Raw genomic sequence first — 26,531 nt, 5'->3', positions numbered from 1 at the left:
ACTTTTTATTTTCATTTTATTTTTTTTTTATTGTTGGGGATTCATTGAGGATATAAGAAACCAGGTTACACTGATTGCATTTGTTAGGGAAAGTCCCGCTTACAATTGTGTTTTGCCCCCAAAAGGTGTGGCACATGCTCCTTCCCTCTTTCTGCTTTTCCTTTCCCCATCCCTTCCTCCTCCTTTCTCTCTCTGCTCTCCCCTTCCCCCATGCCCACCATGTCATTGTCATTAATTGTCCTCATATCAAAATTGAGTATATAGGATTCATGCTTCTCCATTCTTGTGATGCTTTACTAAGAATAATATGTTCCAGGTTAATACAAAGGCTGTAAAGTCTCCGTTTTTTTAAATGGCTGAATAGTATTCCATAGTGTACCACAGCTTGTTAATCCATTCCTGGGTTGGTGGATATTTAGGCTGTTTCTGTATTTTGGTGATTGTAAATTGAGCTGCAATAAACAGTCTAGTGCAAGTGTCCTTATGATAAAAGAATTTTTTTCCTTCTGGATAGATGCCCAGAAATGGGATTTCAGGATCAAATGGGAAGTTTAGCTTAAGTTCTTTGAGGGTTCTCCATACTTCCTTCCTTGCAGTTCTACCAGCAGTGTAAGTGTTCCCTTTTCTCCACACCCCACCAGCATCTGCAGTTTTGAGATTTTGTGATGTGGGCCATTCTCACTGGGGTTAGATGATCTCAGGGTGGTTTTGATTTGCATTTCTCTAATAATTAGGGATGATGAGCATTTTTTCATATGTTTGTTAGCCATTTGTCTGTCTTCTTTAGAGAAGGTTCTATTCATGTCTCTTGCCCATTGATTTATGGGATTGTTGGCTTTTTTCATGTGGATTAATTTGAATTCTCTATACATCCTAGTTATCAAGCTTCTGTCTGATTCAAAATGTGCAAATATCCTTTCCCATTGTGTAGCTTGTCTATTTGCTTTGGTTGTTGTCTCCTTAGCTGTACAGAAACTTTTCAGTTTAATGAAGTCCGATTTGTTTATTTTCGTTGTTGTTGCAAGTGCCACGGCAGTCTTCATGAAGTCTTCCCCCAGGCCAATATCTTCCAGTGTTTTTCCTATGCTTTCTTTGAGGATTTTTATCGTTTCATGCCTTAAATTTAAGTCCTTTATCCATCTTGAATCAATTTTTGTGAGTGGAGAAAGGTGTGGGTCCAGTTTCAGTCTTTTACATATGGATATCCAGTTCTCCCAGCACCATTTATTGAACAGGGAGTCTTTCCTTCAAGGTATGTTCTTGATTGGTTTATTGAAGATTAGGTGGTTATAAGAGCAATGTCTCAGGCTACAAAATCAACACCCATAAATCTGTAGCCTTTATATATACCAACAATAACCAAGCCGAACAAACGGTCAAGGACTCTATTCCTTTCACAGTAGTACCAAAGAAGATGAAATATTTGGGAGTATACCGAACAAAGGTCGTGAAAGGTATCTACAAAGAGAACTATGAAACTCTAAGAAAAGAAATAGCCGAAGATGTTAACAGATAGAAAAACATACCATGCTCATGGCTGGGAAGAATTGACATTGTTAAAATGTCCATACTGCCCAAAGCAATATATAATGTCAATGCAATTCCTATTAAAGTTCCATTGTCATACTTTAAAGATCTTGAAAAAATAATACTTCGTTTTATAGGGAATCAGAAAAAACCTCGAATAGCCAAAACATTACTGAGCAAAAAAAACAAAGCAGGAGGAATCACACTACCAGACCTGAGACTGTACTATAAATCCATAGTGATCAAAACAGCAAGGTACTGGCACCAAAGCAGAGAAGTAGATGTCTGGAACAGAATAGAGAACCAAGAGATGGATCCAGCTACTTACTGTTATCTGATTTTTGACAAGCCAATTAAAAACATTCAGTGGGGAAAAGATTCCCTATTTAACAAATGGTGCTGGGTGAACTGGCTGACAGCCTGTAGAATATTGAAACTGGACCCACACCTTTCACCATTAACTAAGATAGACTCTCACTGGATTAAAGATTTAAACTTAAGACATGAAACTATAAAAATACTTGAAGAAAGTGCAGAGAAAACTCTTGAAGGAATCGGCCTGGGTGGATATTTTATGAGGAGGACTCCCCAGGCAATTGAAGCAGTATCAAAAATATACTACTGGGACCTGATCAAACTGAAAAGCTTCTGCACAGCCAAGAACATAGTGAGTAAAGCAAGCAGACAGCCCTCAGAATGAGAGAAAATATTTGCAAGTTATACCTCTGATAAAGGTCTAATAACCAGAATCCACAAAGAACTCAAACTTAACAAGAAAAGAACACGTGACCCCATCTCAGGGTGGGCAAGGGACTTGAAGAGAAACTTCTCTAAAGAAGACCGACACAAGATCTACAAACACATGAAGAAAAGCTCATCATCCTTAATCATCAAAGAAATGCAAATCAAAACTATTCTGAGATATCACCTAACCCCAGTAAGAGTAGCTCACATAACAAAATCCCAAAACCAGAAATGTTGGCGTGGATGTGGAGGAAAGGGCACACTTCTACACTGCTGGTGGAAATGCCCACTAATACGTTCCTTCTGGAAGGACGTTTGGAGAACACTTAGAGACCTAAAAATAGACCTGCCATTCAATCCTCTAATTCCTTTACTAGGTTTATACCCAGAAGACCAAAAGTCACAATATAACAAAGACATCTGTACCAGAATGTTTATTGCAGCCCAATTCATAATTGCTAAGTCATGGAAGAAGCCCACGTGCCCATTGACCCACGAATGGACTAGCAAATTGTGGTACATGTATACCATGGAATATTATGCAGCCTTAAAGAAAGATGGAGACTTTACCTCTTTCATGTTTACATGGATGGAGCTGGAACATACTCTTCTTAGCAAAGTATCTCAGGAATGGAAGAAAAAGTATCCAATGTACTCAGCCCTACTATGAAGCTAAATTATAGCTTTCACATGAAGACTATAACCCAACTATAGCACAAGACTATGGGGAAAGGGCCAAGGAAGGGGAACGGGTGGAGGGAGGGTAATGGGTGGGGCCACATCTATGGTGCATCTTTGAATGGGTACAGGCGATTGCACTAATGTACACAGCTATGATTTAACAATAAAATATAAATAAATAAATAAAAATAAAAAAAGAGATAAAAAAAAAAAGATATTCATTTCATTTCCTGGTTTTCTATTCAATTCCAAATGTCTATGTCTCTATTTTTGTGCCAGTACCATGCTGTCTTGACCACTATGGCTTTGTAGTACAGACTAAAATCTGGTATGGTGATGCCCCCAGCTTTGTTTTTATTACTAAGAACTGCCTTGGCTATACAGAGTTTTTTCTGGATCCATACAAAATGCAGAATCATTTTTTTCAAATCTTGAAAGTATGATGTTGGTATCTTAATAGGAATGGCATTGAATAGGTAGATTGCTTTGGGAAGTATAGACATTTTAACAGTGTTGATTCTTCCCATCCATGAGCATGGTATGTTCTTCCATTTGTTGATATTCTCTGCTATTTCCTTTCTGAGGATTTCGTAGTTTTCTTTATAGAGGTCCTTTGCCTCCTTTGTTAGGTATATTCCTAGGTATTTCCTTTTCTTTGAAACTATGGTGAAGGGAGTTGTGTCTTTATTAGCCTCTCATCTTGACTGTTATTGGCGTATACAAAGGCTACTGACTTGTGGACATTGATTTTATATCCTGAGACATTACTGTATTTTTTGATGACTTCCAGGAGTCTTGTGGTAGAATCTTTGGGGTTCGCTAAGTATAAGATCAATTCGGCAGCAAAGAGGGAGAGTTTGACCTCCTCTGCTCACATTCGGATGCCCTTTATTTCCTTGTCTTGCCTAATTGAATTGGCTAGAACTTCCAGCACCATGTTGAATAGTAAAGGTGACAGAGGACAGCCTTGTCTGGTTCCAGTTCTGAGAGGAAAAGCTTTCAGTTTGACTCCATTCAGTAAAATATTAGATGTGGGTTTGTCATAGATAGCTTCGATCAGTTTCAGAATGTGCCACCTATGCCTATACTCTTCAGTGTTCTAATTAGAAAAGAATGCTGGATTTTATCGAATGCTTTTTCTGCATCTATTGAGAGGATCATATGGTCTTTGTTTTTGCTTCTGTTAATACGGTGGATAAGGTTTATGGACTTGCGTATGTTAAACCAGCCGTGCATCCCTGGGATGAAACTTACTTGATCATGATGTATGACTTTTTAAATGGTAAGCTATAATCTTATTGTAAATTATTCTGTTGATAATTTTTGCATCTATATTCATTAGTGAAATTGGTCTGAAATTCTCCTTTTTAGTTGGGTCTTTTCCGGGTTTTGGTATCAGAGTGATGTTTGCTTCATAGAACGTGTTGGGGAAGATTCCTTCCTCAATTTTTTGGAATAATTTCTGTAGTATGGGAATAAGCTCTTCCTTGAAGGTTTGATAGAATTCTGGTGTGAAGCCATCTGGACCAGGGCATTTTTTTTGTTGGAAGCTTTTTTTATTGTTTCTTTAATCTCAGTGCTTGAAATTGGTCTGTTCAGGAGTTCTATTTCTTTCTGGCTAAGTCTAGGGAGAGGGTGTGTTTCGAAATATTGATCCATTTCATTCACATTGTCAAATTTCTGGGCATAGAGTTTCTGGTAGTAGTCAGAGATGATCTCTTGAATCTCTGTGGCATCAGTTGTTATTTCCTTTTTTTTTTGCAGTTTTTGGCCAGGGCTGGGTTTGAACCTACCAGCTCTGGCATATGGGGCTGGTGCCCTATTCCTTTGAGCCATAGGTGCCGCCCATCAGTTGTTATTTCCCCTTTATCATTTCTGATTGAGGTTATTAGAGATTTTCCTTTTCTATTTCCAGTTAGTCTGGCCAAAGGTTTATCTATTTTATTTATTTTTTCAAAAAGCCAACTCCTTATTTCATTAATTTTCTGAATGATTCTTTTTTTTTTCAATTTCATTAATCTCTGATTTAATTTTGGATATTTCTTTTCTTCTGCTAGGATTAGGTTTAGATTGTTCTTTTTTATTATTAAATCATAGCTATATACATTAATGTGATCATGGGGCACCATACACTGGTTTTATACACCGTTTGACACACTTTCATCACACTGGTTAACATAGCCTTCCTGGCATTTTCTTAGTTATTGTGTTAAGACATTTATATTCTACATTTACTAAGTTTCACATATACCCTTCTAAGATGCACCGCAGGTGTAATCTCATTAATCACCCTCCCTCTGACCATCCTACCCCCTCCCTCCCCTTCCTCTCCCCCTTCCCCCTATTCTTAGGTTATAACTGGGTTATAGCTTTCATGTGAAAGCCATAAATTAGTTTCATAGTAGGGCTGAGTACACTGGATATTTTTTCTTCCATTCTTGAGATACTTTACTAAGAAAAATATGTTCCAGCTCCATCCATATAAACGTGAAAGAGGTAAAGTCTCCATCTTTCTTTAACGCTGCATAATATTCCATGGTGTACATATACCACAATTTATTAATCCATTCATGGATTGATGGGCACTTGGACTTTTTCCATGACTTAGCAATTATGAATTGGGCTACAATAAACATTCTGGTACAAATATCTTTGTTATAATGTGATTTTTTGTCTTCTGGGTATATACCTAGTAGAGGAATTATAGGATTGAATGGCAGGTCTATTTTTAGATCTCTAAGTGTTCTCCAAACACCTTTCCAAAAGGAATGTATTAACTTGCATTCCCACCTGCAGTGTAGAAGTGTTCCCTTTTCTCCACATCCACGCCAATATCTCTGGTCTTGGAATTTTGTGATACGGGCTAATCTTTCTGGAGTTAGATGATATCTCAAAGTAGTTTTGATTTGCATTTCTCTGATGATTAAAGATGATGAGCATTTTTTCATATGTCTGTAGGCCATGCGCCTGTCTTCTTCAGAGAAGTTTCTCTTCAAGTCCCTTGCCCAGCCTGTGATGGGATCACTTGTTCTTTTCTTGCTTATACATTTGAGTTCTCTGTGGATTTTGGTTATTAAACCTTTGGCGGAGACATAACCTGCAAATATCTTCTCCCAGTCTAAGAGCTGTTTGCTTGCTTTACTTACTGTGTTCTTGGCTGTGCAGAAGCTTTTTAGTTTGATCAGGTCCTGGTAGTGTATTTTTGAAGCTGCTTCAATTGCCTGGGGGGTTCCTCCTCATAAAATACTCACCCAGACTGATTTCTTCAAGGGTTTTCCCTGCACTCTCTTCTAGTATTTTTATAGTTTCGTGTCTTAAGTTTAAATCTTTAATCCAGTGAGAGTCTATTTTAGTTAATGGTGAAAGGTGTGGGTCCAGTTTCAGTCTTCTGCAGGTTGTCAGCCAGTTCACCCAGCACCATTTGTTAAATAGGGAATCTTTTCCCCACTGAATGTTTTTAATTGGCTTGTCAAAGATCAAATAACGGAAAGTAGCTGGATTCATCTCTCGGTTCTCTATTCTGTTCCAGACATCTACTTCTCTGCTTTGGTGCCAGTATCATGCTGTTTTGATCACTATCGATTTATAGTATAGTCTGAGGTCTGGTAGCATGATTCCTCCTGCTTTGTTTTTATTTCTGAGTAATGTCTTGGCTGTTCGAGGTTTTATCTGATTCCATATAAAACGAAGTATTGTTTTTTCAAGATGTTTAAAGAATGACAGTGGAGCTTTAATTGGGATTGCATTAAAATTGTATATTGCTTTGGGTAGTATGGACATTTTACCAATGTTGATTCTTCCCAGCCATGAGCATGGTATGTTTTTCCATTTGTTAACATTTTCAGCTATTTCTTTTCTTAGAGTTTCATAGTTCTCTTTATAGAGATCTTTCATGTCCTTTGTTAGATAAACTCCCAAATATTTCATCTTCTTTGGCACTACTGTGAATGGAATAGAGTCCTTAACTGTTTTATCAGCTTGACTATTGTTGGTATATATAAAGGCTACTGATTTATGAATGTTGATCACTTCTAAGAGTTTTGTAGTAGAATCCCTTGTGTTTTCCAGGTATACAATCATACCATCTGCGAAGAGCGAAAGTTTGATCTCTTCTGACCCTATATGGGTAACCTTGATCGCCTTTTCTTCCCTAATTGCGGTGGCTAAAACTTTCATTACAACGTTAAAGAGCATTGGAGATAATGGGCAGCCTTGTCTGGTTCCTGATCTGAGTGGAAATGATTTCAATTTAACTCCATTCAATACGATATTGGCTGTGGGTTTGCTGTAGATGGCCTCTATTAGTTTAAGAAATGTCCCTTCTATACCAATTTTCTTAAGTGTTCTGATCATGAAGGATGCTGGATATTATCAAAAGCTTTTTCTGCATCAATTGAGAGAATCATATGGTCTTTGCTTTTTAATTTGTTTATGTGCTGAATTATACTTACAGATTTACATATATTGAACTTGCCTTGAGACCCTGGGATAAAACTGACTTGGTCATGATGTATAATTTGTTTGATGTGTTGCTGGATTCTGTTTGTTAGGATCTTGTTGAATATTTTTGCATCTATATTCATTAGTGATATTGGTCTATAATTTTCTTTTCTTCTTGGGTCTTTTCCTGATTTGGGGATCAGGGTGATGTTTGCTTCATAGAACATGTTGGGTAGTCTTCCTTCTTTTTCTACATTTTGGAACAGGTTGAGTACTATAGGTACTAGTTCCTCTTGAAAAGTTTGGTAGAATTCTGACGTGAAGCCATCTGGTCTCGGGCTTTTCTTTTTAGGGAGATTTTGTATGGTTGATGCTATTTCAGAACTTGATATTGGCCTGTTCAACATTTCCACTTGATTCTGGCGAAGTCTTGGAAGGTGACATGCTTCCAAGTATTGGTCAATTTCCTTCAGATTTTCGTATTTCTGAGAATAACATTTCTTGTAATGTTCATTTAGGATTTTTTGAATTTCTAAGGAGTCTGTTGTTATTTTGTCTTTGTCGTTTCTGATTGATGAGATTAGAGATTTTACTTTTTTTTCCTGGTTAGGTTAGCTAAAGGTTTATTTTATTGACTTTTTCAAAAACCAACTTTTTGATTTATTGATCTGTTGTATAATTCTTTTGTTTTCAATTTCATTTAATTCTGCTCTAGTTTTGGTTATTTCTTTTCTTCTACTTGGTTTGGGGTTGGAATTTTCTTCCTTTTCCAGTTGCTTGAGATGTCCCATTAAGTTGTTAACTTCCTCTCTTTCTGTTTTCTTGAGGAAGGCTTGCAGTGCTATAAATTTCACTCTTAGGACTGCCTTTGTGGTGTGCTAGAGGTTCTGATAATTTGTGTCTTTGTTATTTTTCCAATTCCAGTAGATGGCTTGTCTGTTTGTTGATGTCCTCTCTTTCTGTTTTTTTGAATGTGGGCATGTAAAGCGATAAATTTTCCTCTCAGGACTGCTTTTGCAGTATCCCACAGGTTTTGGTAGCTTGTGTTGTCATCGTTGTTACGCTCAAGGAAGTTAATGATTTCCTGTTTTATTTCTTCTTGCACCCAACAGTCATTCAACAGAAGGTTGTTTAATTTCCATGCCTTTGTGTGGGGTTGAACATTTTTGTTGGAGTTGAGTTCCACCTTTAGTGCCTTGTGGTTGGTCTGAGAAAATACAAGGTAAAATTTCAATTCTTTTGATTCTGCTGAGGTTTGTTTTGTGTCCAAGGACATGATCAATTTTGGAGAATGTTCCATAGGGTGATGAGAAGAATGTATATTCTTTACCTTTGGTGTGGAGTGTACTATATGTGTCTATCAAGCACAGCTGTTCTAGGGTCTCATTTAAGTCCCTATATCTTTGTTTAATTTCTGTTTAGAGGATCTGTCCAGCTCTGTAAGAGGAGTGTTAAAGTCCCCTGTTATTATGGTATTATAGGATATCATATTGCTCAGACTGAGTAAGGTCCGTTTCAAGAATCTGGGAGCATTTAAATTGGGTGCATATTTAGAATTGAAATGTCTTCTTGTTGTATTTTTCCCTTGACCAATATAAAATGAGTATCTTTGACTTTAGTTGTTTCAAATCCACATGTATCTGAAAATAACATTGCAACCCCTCTTTTCTTCTGAATTCCGTTTGCCTGAAAAATTGTCTTCCAACCCTTAACTTGGAGTTTTAATTTGTCTTTTGAAGCTAGGTACGTTTCCTGCAGACAGCAAATGGATGGCTTGTGTTTTTTAATCTAGTCAGCCAATCTATGCCTCTTCAGTGGGGAATTCAAGCCATTAAAATTTATTGAGATAATTGATAAGTGTGGTAGTGTTCTATTCATCTTATTTTGTGAGAGTCCATTGCTTAGTTTTATCTTTTGCATCAGTGTGGAAGTTAGGATCTGTCCTTTAATTTCTGAGTTCTTCCTTCGCTGTTGATCCATTGTGATGGTCAGTGTGTAGAACAGGTTGAAGTATTTCCTATACAGCTGGTCTTGTTGTGGTGAATTTCTTCAATGTTTGTATATCAGTAAATGATTTGATTTCTCTGTCAATTTTAAAGCTTAGCTTAGCAGGATATAGAATTCTGGGCTGGAGATTTTTCTGTTTAAGTAGATTAAAGGTAGATGACCATTGTCTTCTTGCTTGGAAATTTTCATTAGAGACGTCTGTAGTCACCCTGATGGATTTGCCCCTGTAGGTCAATTAGGGCTTACTCCTGGCAGCTTGAAGAATTTTTTCTTTTGTCTTGACTTTGGACAGGTTCATCACAATTGTGTCTTGGAGAAGCTTGGTTAGAGTTGAGGTGACCTGGAATCTAATATCCCTCTGAAAGAAGTGTCTCAGAATCGTTGGTGGTATTTGGGAAATTTTCATTTATAATATTCTCTAGTATGGCTTCCATTCCCCTGGGGCATTCTTCTTCCCCTCCTGGGATACTTAATAACTCATATGTTTGAACGCTTCATAAAGCCCCATAATTCTGTCAGTGAATGTTCTGCTTTCTCTCTTGTCTGCCTCTTTTTTTTTTTTTTTTGGTTTTTGGCCGGGGCTGGGTTTGAACCCGCCACCTCTGGCATATGGGACCGGCGCCCTACTCCTTGAGCCACAGGCGCCACCCATTCTGCCTCTTTAACTATCTGAGTGATCTCAAGAGCTTTGTCCTCCACCTCCAAGATTCTTTTTTCTGCATGGTCTAATCTGTTGTCAATACTTTCTACTGCATCTTTAACTTCCCTAATTGGCTGCTTCAATTCCTTCAGCTCTGCTATATCCTTTCTATATTCTTCATATTGTTCGTCTCTTATTTGATTCTGTTGTTGGATTTCCTTTTGGTTATTTTCCACTTTATCAGCAGTTTCCTTCATTGTTTCCATCATTTCCTTCATTGTTTTCATCATCTGTACTCTAAATTCCCTTTCTGTCATTTCTAACATTTCTTTATAGGTAGAATCCTCTGTAGTAGCTACCTCACAGTCCCTTGGGGGGGTTGCTCTGGACTGGTTTTTCATGTTGCCAGGATTTTTCTGCTGATTCTTCCTCCTAAGTGATTTCTTTTATCTGTTTCCTTGCCCTAATTTTCCTTTCACTTCCTCTTGCTCTTTAAGTTGCCGTGCCTCTGGACTAGGGTTTCGATGAGTTCCTAGCCCTGGCCTTGCCAGTCTCCCAAATCTCAAATTATAAAACTTAAGTGTTACTTTCCAGATTTTATTAAAAGACAGAAAAACAGGGAAAGAAAACTAGTGCCACATGCTTTTCAGCAAGTGGTGCTGGGAAAACTAGATTTCCACATGCAAAAGAATGAAATTGGCCCCTTCTATTTTACAAAAAGTCAATTCAAAATGGATTAAAGACTTAAACAGAAGACCTGAACCTATAAAACTGTTAGGAAAAAACATTCGGAAGAAGCTTCATAACACTGGCTTTCACAATGGTTTCATTTATATGGAACCAAAAGCACAGACAAGAAAGCAAAAATAGACAAGTAGGACAACAAAGTAAAAAACTTCTGTAGGGCAAAGGAAACAACTTTTCTTAACCATATATCACTATTAAGTGTATCCCTATAATTTGTTAGTTTTTAATGCCAGGAAGAATATAGTCCTCCTGTTTTACCTATAATCACATTTTTATTTCCATTTTCTTAAGTATTATCTTGGACAAATAAGTTAGTGACTTGATAAAATCCATTTAAGTTTTTTAAAAATGCTAGCGAGAAACAATTGTGTTAGTAAAATAGGGATATGTCTCTTAGTCTGACTCAACCTACGCATGTTAAGAGATTTCTTTTTGTATATAACACTTTAAGCTCATTCTAGATTCTGAAATATTACCTAAAGATCTCAAAAGAAAAAGGGTACTCACGAGGGTTTCCTGTAAATATAAAACTTTTCTTTGTCATGGTCTTCATCCTTTTCATCCTTCTCAGAATCTTCACTTGTAGAAGACAAACTGTCATCCCGACGACCCTCTTCAGGTTGGAAAGGAATGCCTGGTGAAAAGCCTCCTGGAGTTTTGGGAGAACTGAACACGGAACATGATCCCTCACTATTTGATGAGTAATGGGAGGGACCTTCAATGGTTACTGACAAAAGGTCCAGTTCTGTCTCCTCTGGAAACTGATTTAAATAAAGAAAAAATATGAATCAGATTTGTGTTTCAAGTTCCTTCTGAATTCAAAAAAGAAAAAGAAAAAAACATATAAATTTAAACATTTTAAAATTCCCTCAGAATTGAATTTCTTCACTCTGAAGTGAAAGAAAGATCAGATTCGTGAAAATATAAAATGGTACACCATAGAAGGAAGCAGAAGGTCAAACCTCAGAAAGTCAACACCATGGACACACTAAAAATCAGAGTGAAATTCTACTTTATGTCATGCCAATATCTATATCACCTTAATTAGTATACACTATCATTCTTTTAAGCAGAAACAAAAGAAATGTGATCAACTGTAAATCAGGATGGAAAAGAGCGGTTAGTGATGGAAGAGCATGCAGTTTTAATACAAAGTATATTATTATGCCATCATGCTAGCAGATGTTTTTTGTGGATATATCTTTTTAAAATGAACCCCTCACGGGTTGAAGAATGATGCATAAATAGTTGAGTAATAAAATATGTATCAATCAATCAAACTTAAGAATCCTGTATTTTAGGATAAATACAGTAGGCTCTCTGTATCCACCCACAGATTGAATCAACTGCAGACCAAAAATACTTGAGAAAAAAAAAATACAAGAATTAAAAAAATAGAGTATAACAACTATGTACATAGCATATAATACCTATACAAGGTATTAGGTATTATACTTTATAGATGATTGAATATATACGGGAGAATATGCATTGATTATATGCAACTATTGCACTGTTTTATATCAGGGACTTGAGCATTTCTGGATATAGGCATCTATGGTAGTCCTGGAACCAATCCCCCATAGATGCTAAAGGATGACTGTAATCTTATGAATACCATGTCACTAAAGATTTCACCAAGATGCCACTGTATTTAAGTAGGTCAATAAACCAAACCAATCCAAATCAAAACAAAACAAAAATAACCCCCAACCTTCCTATAACATTGATTTTGATTCCTAGTTTCAGAGAGTTATTTGAGTCTTATTTGAGAATGATATATGAATAATGTGTAAGGTAATTTATTACTAAAAAGTATTGGATGCTCGTGTTAGATACATAGTGAAATCCTACAGTCAAAATTACAAACATTTGCAGAATCCAGGTATTCTTTATTTTATTTAGTATACATGTTATTAACAACTATTATAGGTTAGATAATAGATATGAGTTTAGATCTTAGATTTTCTAAACATAAATGAGAATTAGGTAACTAAGATATGGCTAAATATAAAATAAATATAAAACAAAGAGATAGTAATCTACATAAACTCAGATAAAATAAAATTTCCCAACTGTGGTAAGAGTTTATGTAGATTACTTTGTTTTACATTTATTTTATATTTAACCATACCCTAGTTACCTATTTTCTCATTTATGATTAGAAAACCTAATATCTAAACTCATATCTATCATCTAACTTATGATTTATTATAAGCCTTTTTTTAATAAAGCAGGATACACTTGTAATATTTGAATCACTTCAAATATTAATTCCTTTAAGAATCACCTAATTAGTAGAATCCATTCATTCATGTAAATGATTTTTTGCAAATGTTCTTTTTAGATAAAAAGACATGTTTGTCAAGCATCCTATATTAGAATCAAATAGTTTTAAAATTAAATCCAGTTTTGACTGAATTCAGTAAAAACGGGTGTGTATGTTGAGACTTGAGCTTAAAGAGAGTGAGGAAAGGGTAGAAAATACATTTGAAATAAGTGCCAATTTTTAAGTGTAACTTGATAGAAAAATTCTAGACAAACATTTATATATCTGTTACATAACATATTTAAAATTAATTTTTACTTTCATGGTTTATATTTAAAGAAAATGTTTGGCTTATAAAAATATTAATTCTATTGATAAATAATCGTGTAGCACATTTTCCATAGTTTTGAACATGAGAATAATTTTTAAAATGGATAATTTTAAAAATGCTCTTTTATACTGGTGACTCGAAAGAAGTAACAATCAGTGATTAATTTTTTCTGAGTTAAGGTAACAGGGAATATCTTGGAACGTATTCCCCTATACACAGAGAAGAGAAGACTTCCTATGTGTATAGAAAGAGGTAGCCTATTGGTAGGTCAACTACATTAAGTTTGAAGAAGAGGAAGGGTAAATTTAAATCCAACAAGTACTTTGCATGGGTACACTGCACACTTTCTAGATGAGTGGCATACCTGTAACTCTGAGTTAAAATTTACAAAAACAAACTATGTAATCAAAACTTGCCCCCATAATATAATGAAATAAACTTCCTTGAAGAAAAAAGAAAAAAGAAATAGGTGGCCAAAATAAAGAATATTTTGTAAATACTTTATAAAATACTGTAATGAATATTTTGTAAATAAAGGCACATTTAGCTATAATTTCCCTATGTATGGCAACTTTTGGGACACCCTGAAGTGTGAAATACTTAATCTTGGTTTTTGAAAAGATTCATTTTGTAGCTGAATTAAAGAAAAACTCATTCACTTAGGGATTAACAAATAACTAATAAATTACAGTTTTTGGTTTATGATTTTGTTGACCTGATTTGATAAGATGATTTAGACTTAATTTTGAAGATTAATATTAAAGTGCACAGAAGCATAAAAGATATATTCATGCAGAGAGCTTATGAAATATACATGATCAAAAAGAATTAAAACAATTTTAAACTTTTATGTAAAATATTTTTGAGGTCTGGGTTTAGTTGGAAATGAGAAGAAGACATTTTTAAAGCAGATTTTCAGGGTGGTTAATTAGTTTGAAAGTAAAATTTATGTTGTTCTTAATAAGTACCTGAAAATACCCTTCCCCAGGACAGCTGGATTGTGGTGTACTTCCCCATACTGTATTTTTCAACTTAATTAAAATAATAAGAAAATTAAAAGAACTCATAAAAAATAAGCAGTGGTTTAAAAATAAGCAAATATACAAAAAACTAAAACAAACATTTTAATATAAAATTTAACACGCTATAAAATTAGAATACAACTTTGATTTGGAATCATATGAAACTAAAATACATAAATAAGTACAAATCTATTATCTATATATTAAATATACAAATAAGTACAAATATTCTGCGTTTACATTTCATGTGGATCCCTGCTTGAAAGAAAAATTATTCAATAAAAACCTTTCTACCTAAAAAAAAAGCAGTTAGAGAGTCTTTATTGTGCATGTAAAACACTAACACCACCCACGTAGCTCTCAGATGATGAGATGATGGCATCAGGGAACTGTCCCAATTGTTGATAATGTTCAGACAGTTCAACCATGATAATCGAGTATTTCACTTTAGGCAGGATTCACTATTTTGAAATGTACAGTATCATAATCTTGTAATCTATAAAAGCTATTTAGCCATGTGTATCTCCAACAAATAATATCTTACTGTGTCCTGGATATTAAAAGTTACTCTGGGTCCAGGAGATGCTGCATCCACACGGATTTCTGGGAGCTCTTCAGTTTCTCCTACTCGAGAACTATAAGTAAAATATAAAGTTATAAGACACTAATATTCTCATTTGAAAATTATTCCTGGGCTATATAAAAGTCTGATTAATGGCATTAACATTCTATTTATATTTACCTTAACAAATAATAGAACTTTCTGCATTCTATTTCTTTACATTTAGCATCCATAAAAGACTTAGTGTTGTGATTAACTCAAGATTTTTCTAAAATTAAACCATATAAACAATTTATACATCTCACTTTACAGTGCTAATTAGTAAATCAGGACTATAGGACAGAATTTTACTTCAAAGATGTTAAATTTTGAACATCTGTGCAAATATACCTTTTCTAAATTAACAAATTTAGAGTAGTAGCTATTAATATGCACATTTTCATTTCTTTGGATAGTCTATTAGTTCACACATAAAACTTCTCTAAATAGTAGTATACTTTATTACTAAAAAACATACACTACATTATGTAATCTCAAATAAACGTCTACATTTGATATGATATTTACTAATAAAAATCCATTTTTTATTATCTTAATTTTATCATTAGAACATAATAAAAAAAGTAGACCCTGGTAAAAGAATCAGCAATTTTATTACTTGTTTAATAGGATGAAATACATATTACCTTGCCCTTTCCATTCGCTTAAGAGGTGGTCTTCCAGAAGCAGAAATGCTTTTTGATCGGTTATAACTTGGTTTGTAACCCAAACCCCACTTATCCTTTAGGGAAGCAGCCTAATGAAATGGGAGAGAAAAAAGGTGACTATAGTAGATTGTTTATTATTGCAATATTTGACTTTAGATAAAAGAGAAAACATTCTACTATTAAATAAGTTAACTTGTTTTTCCCAGATGACTTTTTTTTTTTTTTTTTGAGACAGTGTCTCAAGCTGTCGCCCAGGGTAGAGTGCTGTGCTGTCACAGCTCACAGCAATGTCAAGCTCTTGGGCTGAAGCAATTCTCTTGACTCAGCCTACTAAGTAGCTGGGACTACAGGTGCCGGCCACAATGCCCAGCTATTTTTTGGTTGTAGTTGTCATTATTGGTTGGCAAGTCTGGGCTGGATTCGAACCCGCCAGCTCTGGTGTATGTGGCTGGCATCCTAGCTGCTTGAGCTACAGTGCCAAGCCTCCAGATGACTTTAAACGCTGCTTAATATATAGGTGGACCAAAGTAGAGTAGGAATCAAGTATTCTTTGGCCCTAATGTTGATTAAGAGGGACTTGTGCAATGAAAATATGAGCCACTGGCTGACCTAAGAGAAAAGGGAAAAGAAGAAAGAAAAAGATTTGGGACAGTGGTGAGTGGTACAGAAAGAAGGTGAGAAGAAATGAAAAGAATAGAGGAAGAAAATGAAATTAAAATGTTCTGGGAAAAAACTAAGTGGGGTTGGGGATGGGGCAAAAGAATATCAATCATTTCAAGTACCATCCGATAACTCCTTTTCATTATAACAAAGGAAAGTAAGAGGTGACTTGAACATTCTTCTTGTCTTCAAATCCCTCTTTTGGAAACTTGTGAGGGGGCTAGATACTAAAAACAGGTTTGTGATCCAAGAGGAGTAAAAGGGAATTGAGGAGGAATGCTGCAGGAGACAAGTGTTAAGAATGCAGATACAGGCTTAGCGCCTATAGTTCAGTGGCTAGGGCAGCAGCCACATATACCGGAGCTGGCAGGTTGGAATCTAGCCCAGGCCTGCCAAACAACAATGACAACTACAACAACAACAACAACAAAAATAGCCAGGTGTTGTGGCGGGCACCTGTAGTCCCAGCTACTTGGGAGGCTGAGGGAAGAGAATTGCTGAAGCCTAAGAGTTTGAAGTTGCTGTGAGCTGTGACACCACAGCACTCTACTGAGGGTGACAGTGAGACTCTGTCTCCAAAAGAAAAAAGAATGCAGATACAGTTCTAACTATTTCCCTCATCCTATCAAGGTTACCATGTATAACACGCAATAGTATACAAATAATCAGTAATAATATACTATATTGTATTTCTACCAGGTAAATAGCAAGACTTTAAAATATAAAATTATACGTTATAGTTCATCACTATCCATTTATTACTATCAGAGACCAGTGACAAATAAATTGGATTTCATCTTGAATTTAAATAAATAATTTGGAGCGGTATTCAAACTAGGCTCTCTGGGCCTTTTGGGGTGATAAGGGAGGATAAGCCAATGGCTCCTGGATCCCTGCAACCTTTTCCCCTTCCCCTTCCTTGACAGCAGCAGCTATGATTTACATGTGTGTTTTAGGGTGTCACCCCAAAACCTCATTCTGGTAAAAAATGGAGACTTCTTGTTTTATATTTTGAGACAGTGTCTGGTTCTGTTGCTTAGGCTAGTATGCAGTAGTGTCATCACGGCTCTCTGCAAACTCCAACTCCTAGGCTCAAGTGATCATCTTGCCTCACACTCCTGAGCAGCTGAGACTACAGAGGTGTGCCATCATGTCTGGCTAATTTTTTTAAAAATTTATCGTAAGATGGGTATCTATAGCTCAGTGTTTAAAGCGCTGGTTAAAGCACCAGTGGTGGCGGGTTCAAACCCAGCCTAGGTTCTGCTTAAAAAATATATATATATATAAATAAAAAATTTATTTTATTTATTTTTTATTATTAAATCATAGCTGTGTACATTAATGCGATCATGGGGCACCACACACTGGTTTTATACACCGTTTGACATATTTTCATCACACTGGTTAACATAGACTTCCTGGCATTTTCTTAGTTATTGTGTTAAGACATTTATATTCTATATTTACTATGTTTCACATATACCCTTGTAAGATGTACTGCAGGTGTAATCCCACCAATCACCCTCCCTCCACCCATCCTCCCCTCTCCCTCCCCTCCCTCTCCCCCTTCCCCATATTCTTAGGTTATAACTGGGTTATAGCTTTCATATGAAAGCCATGAATTAGTTTCATAGTAGGGCTGAGTACATTGGATACTTTTTCTTCCATTCTTGAGATACTTTACTAAGAAGAATATGTTCCAGCTCCATCCATGTAAACATGAAAGAGGTAAAGTCTCCATCTTTCTTTAAGGCTGCATAGTATTCCATGGTGTACATATACCACAATTTATTAATCCATTCATGGATTGATGGGCACTTGGGCTTTTTCCATGACTTAGCAATTATGAATTGGGCTGCAATAAATATTCTGGTACAAATGTCTTTGCTATGATGTGATTTTTGGTCTTCTGGGTATATACCTAGTAGACGATTATAGGATTGAATGGCAGATCTATTTTTAGACCTCTAAGTGTTTATTGTAGAGGAAGGGTCTTACGTATGTTGTTCAGGCTGGTCTTAAGCTTGGTTCTGTTGCTTTTTAAAAAGTTAAAAATGATGTATCTTTTCTTGAAAAGTAGTTTTTTGACTTTTGGTTTTCAGTTTCACATTTAAGTAATTTAGAAGTTACCACTGCATCCTAACAACAACTAAAATGATGAAGTGACTTAACTATCAACAAGTCTTCTTGGATCTTTAAGAGAATAGGGGACAGAGGGCAAATGCCTTCCCCCAAGGTCAGAGAAATAGACAGGTAAATGCAGGGAGTTATAGCTTCCCAGAAAAGAGGCCCACAAGTAGAAACTGCTGTGGGAACTAGTGCAAGGGAAGAAAAGCCTGTGCTATAACTGATTTATTGCTAGAGGCTTAGTGTAGACAAGTCTGAAGGTGAAAAACTCCAGGGAAAACCCAGTCACAGGGTTCTTCCACATAGTGTGATCCCTCTGTAAATCTCAGAAAAAAGATCTAGAACAATGACAACACCAAATACTGGTAAGCATGTGGAACCATAGAAACCCTCATTCACTCCTGATGGGAATGCAAAATGATATCACCACTATGGAAGTTTGGCATTTTTTTCTAAACATACTCTTACTATTCAGAAATCATACTCTTTGGTATTTACACTCAGAGGAGTTGAAAACCTACCACATAAAAATCTGCATATGGATGTTTATATAAGCAGCTTTATAAATAATTGCAAAAACTTAGAAGCAACCAAAATTTCAGTGGGTGAGTAGATAAATAAACTGTTTCATTCAGATGATAGAATATTACTCAGTGCTGAAAAGAAATGAGCTATCAAGCATGAAAAGACATAGAGGGAGTTCCAGTGTATATTACTAAGTGAAAGAAGCCAATCTAAAAGGCTCCATACTTTATGACATTATGGAAAAAGAAAAATTATGGAGACAATAAAAATATCAGCTATTGCACGGGGCTAAGGGAAGGCAGGCATGAGTAGGCAGAGCACAAAGGAATTTTAAGGCAGTGAAACTACTTTGTTTGATACTGTGATGGTACATATAGGTCATTGCACATTTGTCCAAACCCACAGAATATGAACAGCAAGAGTGAACCCCAATATAAACTACTGTGGGTAATAATGTCATTGTAGGACATCACTTATAACAAATGTACGACACTGGTAGGGAATACTGATAGTGGAGAGGCCATGCGTGTGGAAAGGCAGGGGTTATATGGAAAATCTCTGTCCTCTTAATTTTGCTGTGAATCTAAAACTGCTCTAAAAATTATTTACTAAAAAAAATTCAAGCAGAAAAGGGAGGAAATGGTTTAAAAAAAGTTTTCCACTACTAGACTCAAACTCTAGTGCAGGCAACTTAACCTGTAAAAAATAAAGATAAAAATAGAAATGCTTTCCACACAGGTTGTTCTATGAAAGGAAGTATGGAGACGCCTCAAAGAACTAAAAGTAGACCTACTATTTGATCCAGTGAACCCACTACTAGGTATTTACCCAAAGGAAAAAAGACAGTTTATCAAAAAGACGCTTGCACTTATACATTTATAGCAGCACAATTGCAAAGATGCGGAAACAACCCAAGTGTCCATCAATACATGAGTGGATTAATAAAATGTGGTATACGTACACTATGGAGTACTGCAAATCATAAAAAAAAAGGTTAATACCACCTGGATATAAATGGAGACCATTCTTTTAAGTGAAGTATCACAAGAATGGAAAAACAAACACTACATTACTCAACAGTAAATTAGAACTAGTTGGTCAACACTTACGTGCACATATATATTGAAGTAAAACTCAATGGAAATCAAGTAGGTGGGAGGGGGGTTGGAAGGGCTGGGTAAATTCTTACCCAACTGGTACAATGCACATATTCTGGGTGAAGGGCACACTTATAACTTTGATTTGAAATGTACAAAAGTAAATTATGTAACACAAACATGTGTACCCTTGTAATAGTCTCAAAAGGGAAAAAAAAAAGAAAAAATAAAGTGCTAAGCATACTCAGTAGCTGAGAGGTTAATTTTGACCATGAAAAACAGGATAGGAGAAGAATAGACATCTCAAAAGATTTCAGAGAATTCACATTTGAGACTATAAAACAGGTGTGATTTCATGAAAGGAAGACAAAACATTGTGGCTAGGGGCATAGGCAATAGAGTCCCACTGCTTGGGTTTGAATCTTGGCTCCCTGAGAATGACTAGCTCTATAACCTTGGTAAAATTATTTGACCTCTATGTGTATCAGTATCCTTACGTTTAAAAATGGGAAAATAATACAAGCTACTTCACAGGGGTGTTGTGAGGAGTTAAAGGATTTGTTAAATGTAAAGGGCTTTAAACAATGCTTGGTATATAGTAGAAATGGTATAAAAAAAATCAGGTGGTATTATCACTAGCATGGAAGATAAAAAGAGATCAACATTAAATAGGCATCATCATAGATAAGTTTCATAAAGTAAAACTTTTTTAAAAATCTATTTTAATAAAATTCTTCTTAAATATGTACTCACTCGCATACTGGATCTCCGTAATTTTTTACGAACATCTCTACGAATGTCATTCACAGCCACAGATTCTAACTGTTGGTAACGCTGAATTTCCTGGTTTATGGTTCCTTCACTTGCACCTAATTTTCTGGATGCAAATAACATTATTTTAAAGAAGTAACAAAAATTGATTTTTTATTAGTTCCTTTTTAATTCTTTGACTTGTTAGGATACCAAAGATTACCTGTGGACAGGGCAAAATCCTCTATAAGTTTAACAATCTGGGAAACATTAAAAATGTTCTAAAAATTCTCCGAATAACAAAAACACCTCTCTCTAATGTTTGAGGAAATTTTTCTCACTCTGTGCTGCATCAAGAGTCTCTTTGGCAATTCATGAAAACTATAGACCCACTCTGCAGAAAAATGTCTGCATGTAAAATTTTACGTATAATTAAAGCTTTAGGTGAGATTTTTGAAGGAAGAGTATATTTTGCTTCAAGTCACTTTTCCCCCTAAAAACAAAACTGAAATTGTAATATACATCAACAGGAAAATGTGAATCACTGTATGATAATTTACAGAAAGCCGAACAAGTTTTAGGCAAGTTTTATTATACAAAATGGGTATATTTGTGTTATAGCCCTTAAATATTAAAAAAAAAACAAAAAACCGCAGGTAGCGATGTATGCAGATTAGAAAAGATGAGGCATGATCATTATCTTTTGGAAAAAAAAAATTCAGAGTTTAGGAAGAAAATGTTTATTCTTAGGGAGGCAGTATTAGTACGATCCAAAGGGCAAAAAATACAGAAAAAGGATTAACTACCACCTCTTGGCTCATCCTACCCTCACACCTCAGGTCTGGAGAAATGCTAATACAGGATGCCCCCCACCCCGGCAAAGCAGCATAAACTTTTAATTAATTTAGACACAAGTTCAAATTCCTATTATTTAACTCCTCTGAATCAATTTACTCATCAACAAAGACTGGATGATGCCATCTACTCTTACTCAATGTTGTAAGGATTAAATTAACATATGTCAAACTCACAAGAGATACTTAATTTTTTTTCCTCCTTCACAAAAGTGCATTCCAGAAAAACTAATGTTAGCAAAAGACTAATGCATATATTTATATATCCATGTGAAGACACAGAAGTACATACACATGCAGAAATACATATATGTGATGTAAAATCACTCACAACGTTCTCAGAAATAAGGAGTTGTGAAGAGCATTAGACAAAGATTTCAGGTCTAACTTGATTACAATGAATGTATGATCTCAGAACAATTATTAAACTTCTCTGAACCCTGGTGATATCACTGATAAACTAAAGGGTTTGTATTAGTCCAAATCATTTCTTCCTCATTTAACATCCTTGATTCTGTTATTAAGGAACATTGTATTAAATTAAAAACCATTATACATACCTAAGATCATCTATTACTTTGGCCTGTTCATTCAGTTCTCTGATATCTACTATACGCTTCATAATTTTTCTTCCTCTAAATTCTCCTGCCTGGCTAGAAGATGCTCCTTGTCTTCGATAATCTATAGCTTCCTGAAAAATCAAAATCATAACTGTCAGTACCACCACCCTCAAGTCACCCCGCAACTCTACACTATCACAAAATTAACACCTTAAATCAAAGTTAGCATGCAAGAATCAAAGTCATCTAAGATGATCGGAATACTCCATTGATTCAAATCTCTTCATTTACATAAAGAATCTATTTAGTTGCTACCTACGTTTCCCCATGAGTGTGCTCTGCATGCTTTCAAATGGGACTGGCTAGACTGAGGGGAGCCCCACATCTCTGGGTCACACAGATACTCTGCAGGAACAGAATAGCGCTGATTTGGGGGTGTCAGGCCTAGGAGGTGATTTACAAGTCGCTGCCCAAAGGTGAGCTTGTGGCCATCTCCACTTACTGAATTTCCATCTGAATTCTAAATAATAAACAGTAATATTAATTTTTAAAAATTTTCTTTCCAAGAACAAAACTATTTAATGGTACAATGGTTAAAAGAGGTTTAAAATAATTAAAAAAATTAATACCAGAATGAAAGCAGAAAGTAATTTTCTTTTAGACTGCTAAATAACTTTAGACTATAGAATATAAAGATGGAAATACATATTTTTAAAATGTACACTTTCATTTTGTATGTGCACTTTGCTTTGAGATTTATTTTCAACATCTTTATTGAGATTTAATTCGCATGCCACAATAGCCACTTAAAATGTACAATTCACTTTTTATAGTTTATTTATAAAGTTGTACAACCATCATCACAGTTTCATTTGGGAACCTTTTTTTTTACCACTCAGAAAGAAACCTCATACCTATTAAGAGTCTCTTCCCAATCCCCTCCCCGGCCCAACTCCCTATTCTCCTAGTCCTAGGCAATCACTAATATACTTTCTATCTCTCCATATTTGCCTGTACTTCCCTTTTAACAGTATTATTATGTTACCTGTAGGTTAAGGTACATGTTGAATGGCAGTCATTATGAAACAAAGAACTCAATTAAAAGACAATATTATTAAATGTAGACACAGGGAGCCACTACTCCCTTCCTTTCCTTCACAAGTAGCAACTGTAATAAATTAAATAACACTGAATAAATAATATCCCTGTCTCAGGGTAAAAACCAGTCCTGAAAAATGCTAACAGTGAGTTTACTTACAGTATGGATAGTGGGAGACATTGTATCAACTTCATCCTCATCTGACAGGTCAGCTATGTTCACTGAATTTAAGTCAGCAATATCATCTATGTCCTCCTCTCCTGTTAGTGTCGTAAGGGTATTACCCAGAGCATTAAGTCTTTTGCCAATGTTAGGATCCATATGGACATCAATCCCACACATTTTCCACAATACATTGAGCGTCCAAGTTCCAGCACTACTACTTTCTGTTTAAATAAAGAAGTGGCATTTTTAGTAAGTTCTGACTATAGAAATTTAAATAATTCTACACTAAGTGATAAAATGAGTAATAGTTATATGTATATATTAACTAATGTCTTTCACAGCTACATTAGACTATGGAATTGATCTCCCTGTGTGTTTAGTGTACATCTATTGTTTCCTCTGTGTAGCACCCTTCTTTTCCTGTGAACAGATTTCTCCCCCTAACTCCAAGCTGATACACCATCCCAGAGCTAGTAGAACTGCCACGACCCTCACTCACTAGCCAGAATTAATTAGGCAACCAGTCCCAGGTGAAGGTCAAAGCTAGAAAAATAAGAATCTTTCCCTGGACTTCAGAAAAGGTTAGTCCCTCTCTAATGACTAGGAATGGGGAAACGAGTATCATGAGCTCTTAGCAACCACGTTTCCTGCCATGCGTAGGGAAGAAGTCATCAGGTTTTTTTTTTTGTTTGTTTTTCTAATTGAATGTGAAAATTGGAGTTAGAGAAAGTAGCCAACCCAAGGATTTAGCAAAACACAAAACATGCTGAAAGCAAACAAGCAAATAAACAGACAAAAAAGCTACCAGGCACACAAGCACACAGATGCACAGACAATCAGAAACAAATATTGTTTGTTTTTCTAAATGAAGCAGCCATGAAGAAACAAAGACAAGATCTAGAAAGAGTCCTGGTGACAGCTGGGGTCTTGATTCCAGTAATTTCTGAAGGCCTCTGAACTGACCCCTGTCCTTCTCTCTCCTGAAATAGCCATTGCTAAGTTTAATTGTAACCCACAAGAACCTTTTAATAAGCACCTGCTTTTGGTCAAGTTGGTTTGAATGGGTTGTTGTCACTTATAAACCAGAGTCCAGACAAGAATTTTATGTAAGATTTTATGTTTGTTTCAGTCACTACCCTTTTCTTCTAACAATTTCCTAACTTTTTCACAGTTTTGTGTTAATGAGGACCATAGGTCTTGGTGCTTTCTAAGGGAACTTTCTTATGGTTAGCACTGAGGCCAGGGCTTCAAGGAGTTAACAGGGAATAGTAAGGAGAACCCATAAGTCTACTTACCTGGATTGGTTTCTAGTTCCTCAACATTTTAAGAGCCCTTAAACATATATCTCTCTTTAGCTCACCCTGTTAAATTTGTAACAAGTGAAATAAAAATTTACATTCCACTATCACATTAGTCAAGACACATTACATCCATAGTTAAGTACTAACTGGTTTCCTAGGTTTTTTTTCTATCCTCTAATCTTTGAAATTGTTTCTTTGATAGCGTCACCATCTGTCTTCTTGTTCAAAATCATTCGCTAGCCTTTCCAATGACCCCTTAGTATAGCTTTAATAGTTTTCTCATCTTATTTTTCACATAATTCTCTGTTCTAGCCACATTGGACAACTCTAAGTAGATACTCTGCTTTAACATCATGATTGATGTTATTCTCTCTGCCTCAGTTTTCTTGGGCCCACACCTCCCAGTTTTTGCTTACTCAGTGTTTTATCTATCTGTTGCATCCCTGTTTAAATGCTTATTCTTCTATGAGGTTTTCTCTGATGCCAGTACCCTATACTTGGAAGTATTCCCTCCCTCTTGTACATTTCAGTAGCAACTGGAATTTTATATTTTATAGTACATATCACTTATTTCAATGCAATTTTGTTTCATATACCTTAAGTATATAATCAGAATTTAAATGTATGAAGACACAAAGTATATTTTACTCATCTTCATCTTTTCCTAGACATTTTTCAGTATGTATGTTATACATTAGGTGTCTAATTTAACAACAGTTCACTATTGTAAAATAGCTTTCTTTTTTTTTATTTTAATAAGTTTGGGGGTACAAGTTGAATTCTGTTACACATATATATTGTATAGTGGTATAAGATGGGCTTTTGGTGTACTCATCATCTGAGTAGTGTACACTGTACCCCATAGGAATCTTTTATCTCTAACACTTCCCATGCCCCCACATTGTGAGTCTCCAATGTCCATTATATCACTCTGTGCAAAATAAATGTTTAAAATATTAGTGAACACCAGAATTAGCTTAGCTAAAGGATTCTCTTGCCACTAAAATAAAGGCAGAATTCTATCCAATACATATAGCGAAAGTAATACTGAATGTGAACCTACCAGCTGCGGCTTGTCCTGTTGTCCTTGAACATACTTCATAGGTGCCATCTGGAACTACACCTGCACAAAAATCACCCCCAAAATGTTTTTTTTTTCAATAAAAATATGCTTGTGATTAAATTGTACTCTGAAAGAGTATCTAAATACAAATAGATTACTAGCCTCTCTAAATTCCAGTTCCAAATCTGCAGAATGATAGGACTACTTTAATGATTCATAAAATCTATTCTATGTCTCACAATGTTTTATTCTATGATTTTAAAAATTTAATTACAGTTTTAGGTTTACTTTCTCGATGTGATTTCCTTATTTGGGTTACAATATCTGGCCATCTCTGAAACCCTACTTAGCTTTCGACCAATATTGAGAATGCTATGACAATCTGTATGGTACTTTAAGAATGCAAAATTTAAAATAGAATTTCTGATAACTAAGCAGTGCCACATTAGGTTAGGGTCATAATTCATCAGCTTTTTCTTCACTTTTGATAAGGAACATTTTATTTGAAAAATGGCTAACTCTCTTAATGTCTGCAGAACATATTTGATTTTAACTTTGAAACATTTACTACCACTAGCTTTAATGTGATAACTTCAGCTGCAAAAATAAGGTGAATTAAATTCAATAATTTTAAACAGTAAAGAACATACCAT

At 35.4% G+C, this 26,531-nt stretch overlaps 1 protein-coding gene across 3 annotated transcripts in view; it reads right to left on the bottom strand.

The window, feature by feature from the left end:
• The window catches only part of BLTP1 (bridge-like lipid transfer protein family member 1), a 279,425-nt gene that overhangs the window by 38,253 nt on the left and 214,641 nt on the right, over positions 1-26,531 (bottom strand). For all 3 annotated transcript variants that reach the window (XM_053574435.1, XM_053574509.1, XM_053574580.1), the window contains exons 60-68: positions 25,879-25,938; positions 23,509-23,735; positions 22,570-22,770; positions 22,251-22,381; positions 20,840-20,963; positions 15,657-15,766; positions 14,953-15,043; positions 14,355-14,417; positions 11,294-11,547 (exon numbers count right to left, since the gene is read on the bottom strand). In XM_053574435.1, coding sequence (XP_053430410.1) covers positions 11,294-11,547; positions 14,355-14,417; positions 14,953-15,043; positions 15,657-15,766; positions 20,840-20,963; positions 22,251-22,381; positions 22,570-22,770; positions 23,509-23,735; positions 25,879-25,938 — 1,261 coding nt within the window. The remainder of the gene's footprint in view (positions 1-11,293; positions 11,548-14,354; positions 14,418-14,952; positions 15,044-15,656; positions 15,767-20,839; positions 20,964-22,250; positions 22,382-22,569; positions 22,771-23,508; positions 23,736-25,878; positions 25,939-26,531) is intronic.

Source organism: Nycticebus coucang, chromosome 1, assembly GCF_027406575.1.
Source record: "Nycticebus coucang isolate mNycCou1 chromosome 1, mNycCou1.pri, whole genome shotgun sequence".
Classification (NCBI taxonomy): Eukaryota; Metazoa; Chordata; class Mammalia; order Primates; family Lorisidae; genus Nycticebus; species Nycticebus coucang.
The sequence above is the reverse complement of the archived record's forward strand: the minus strand, read 5'-3'. Positions and strand labels throughout refer to the sequence as shown.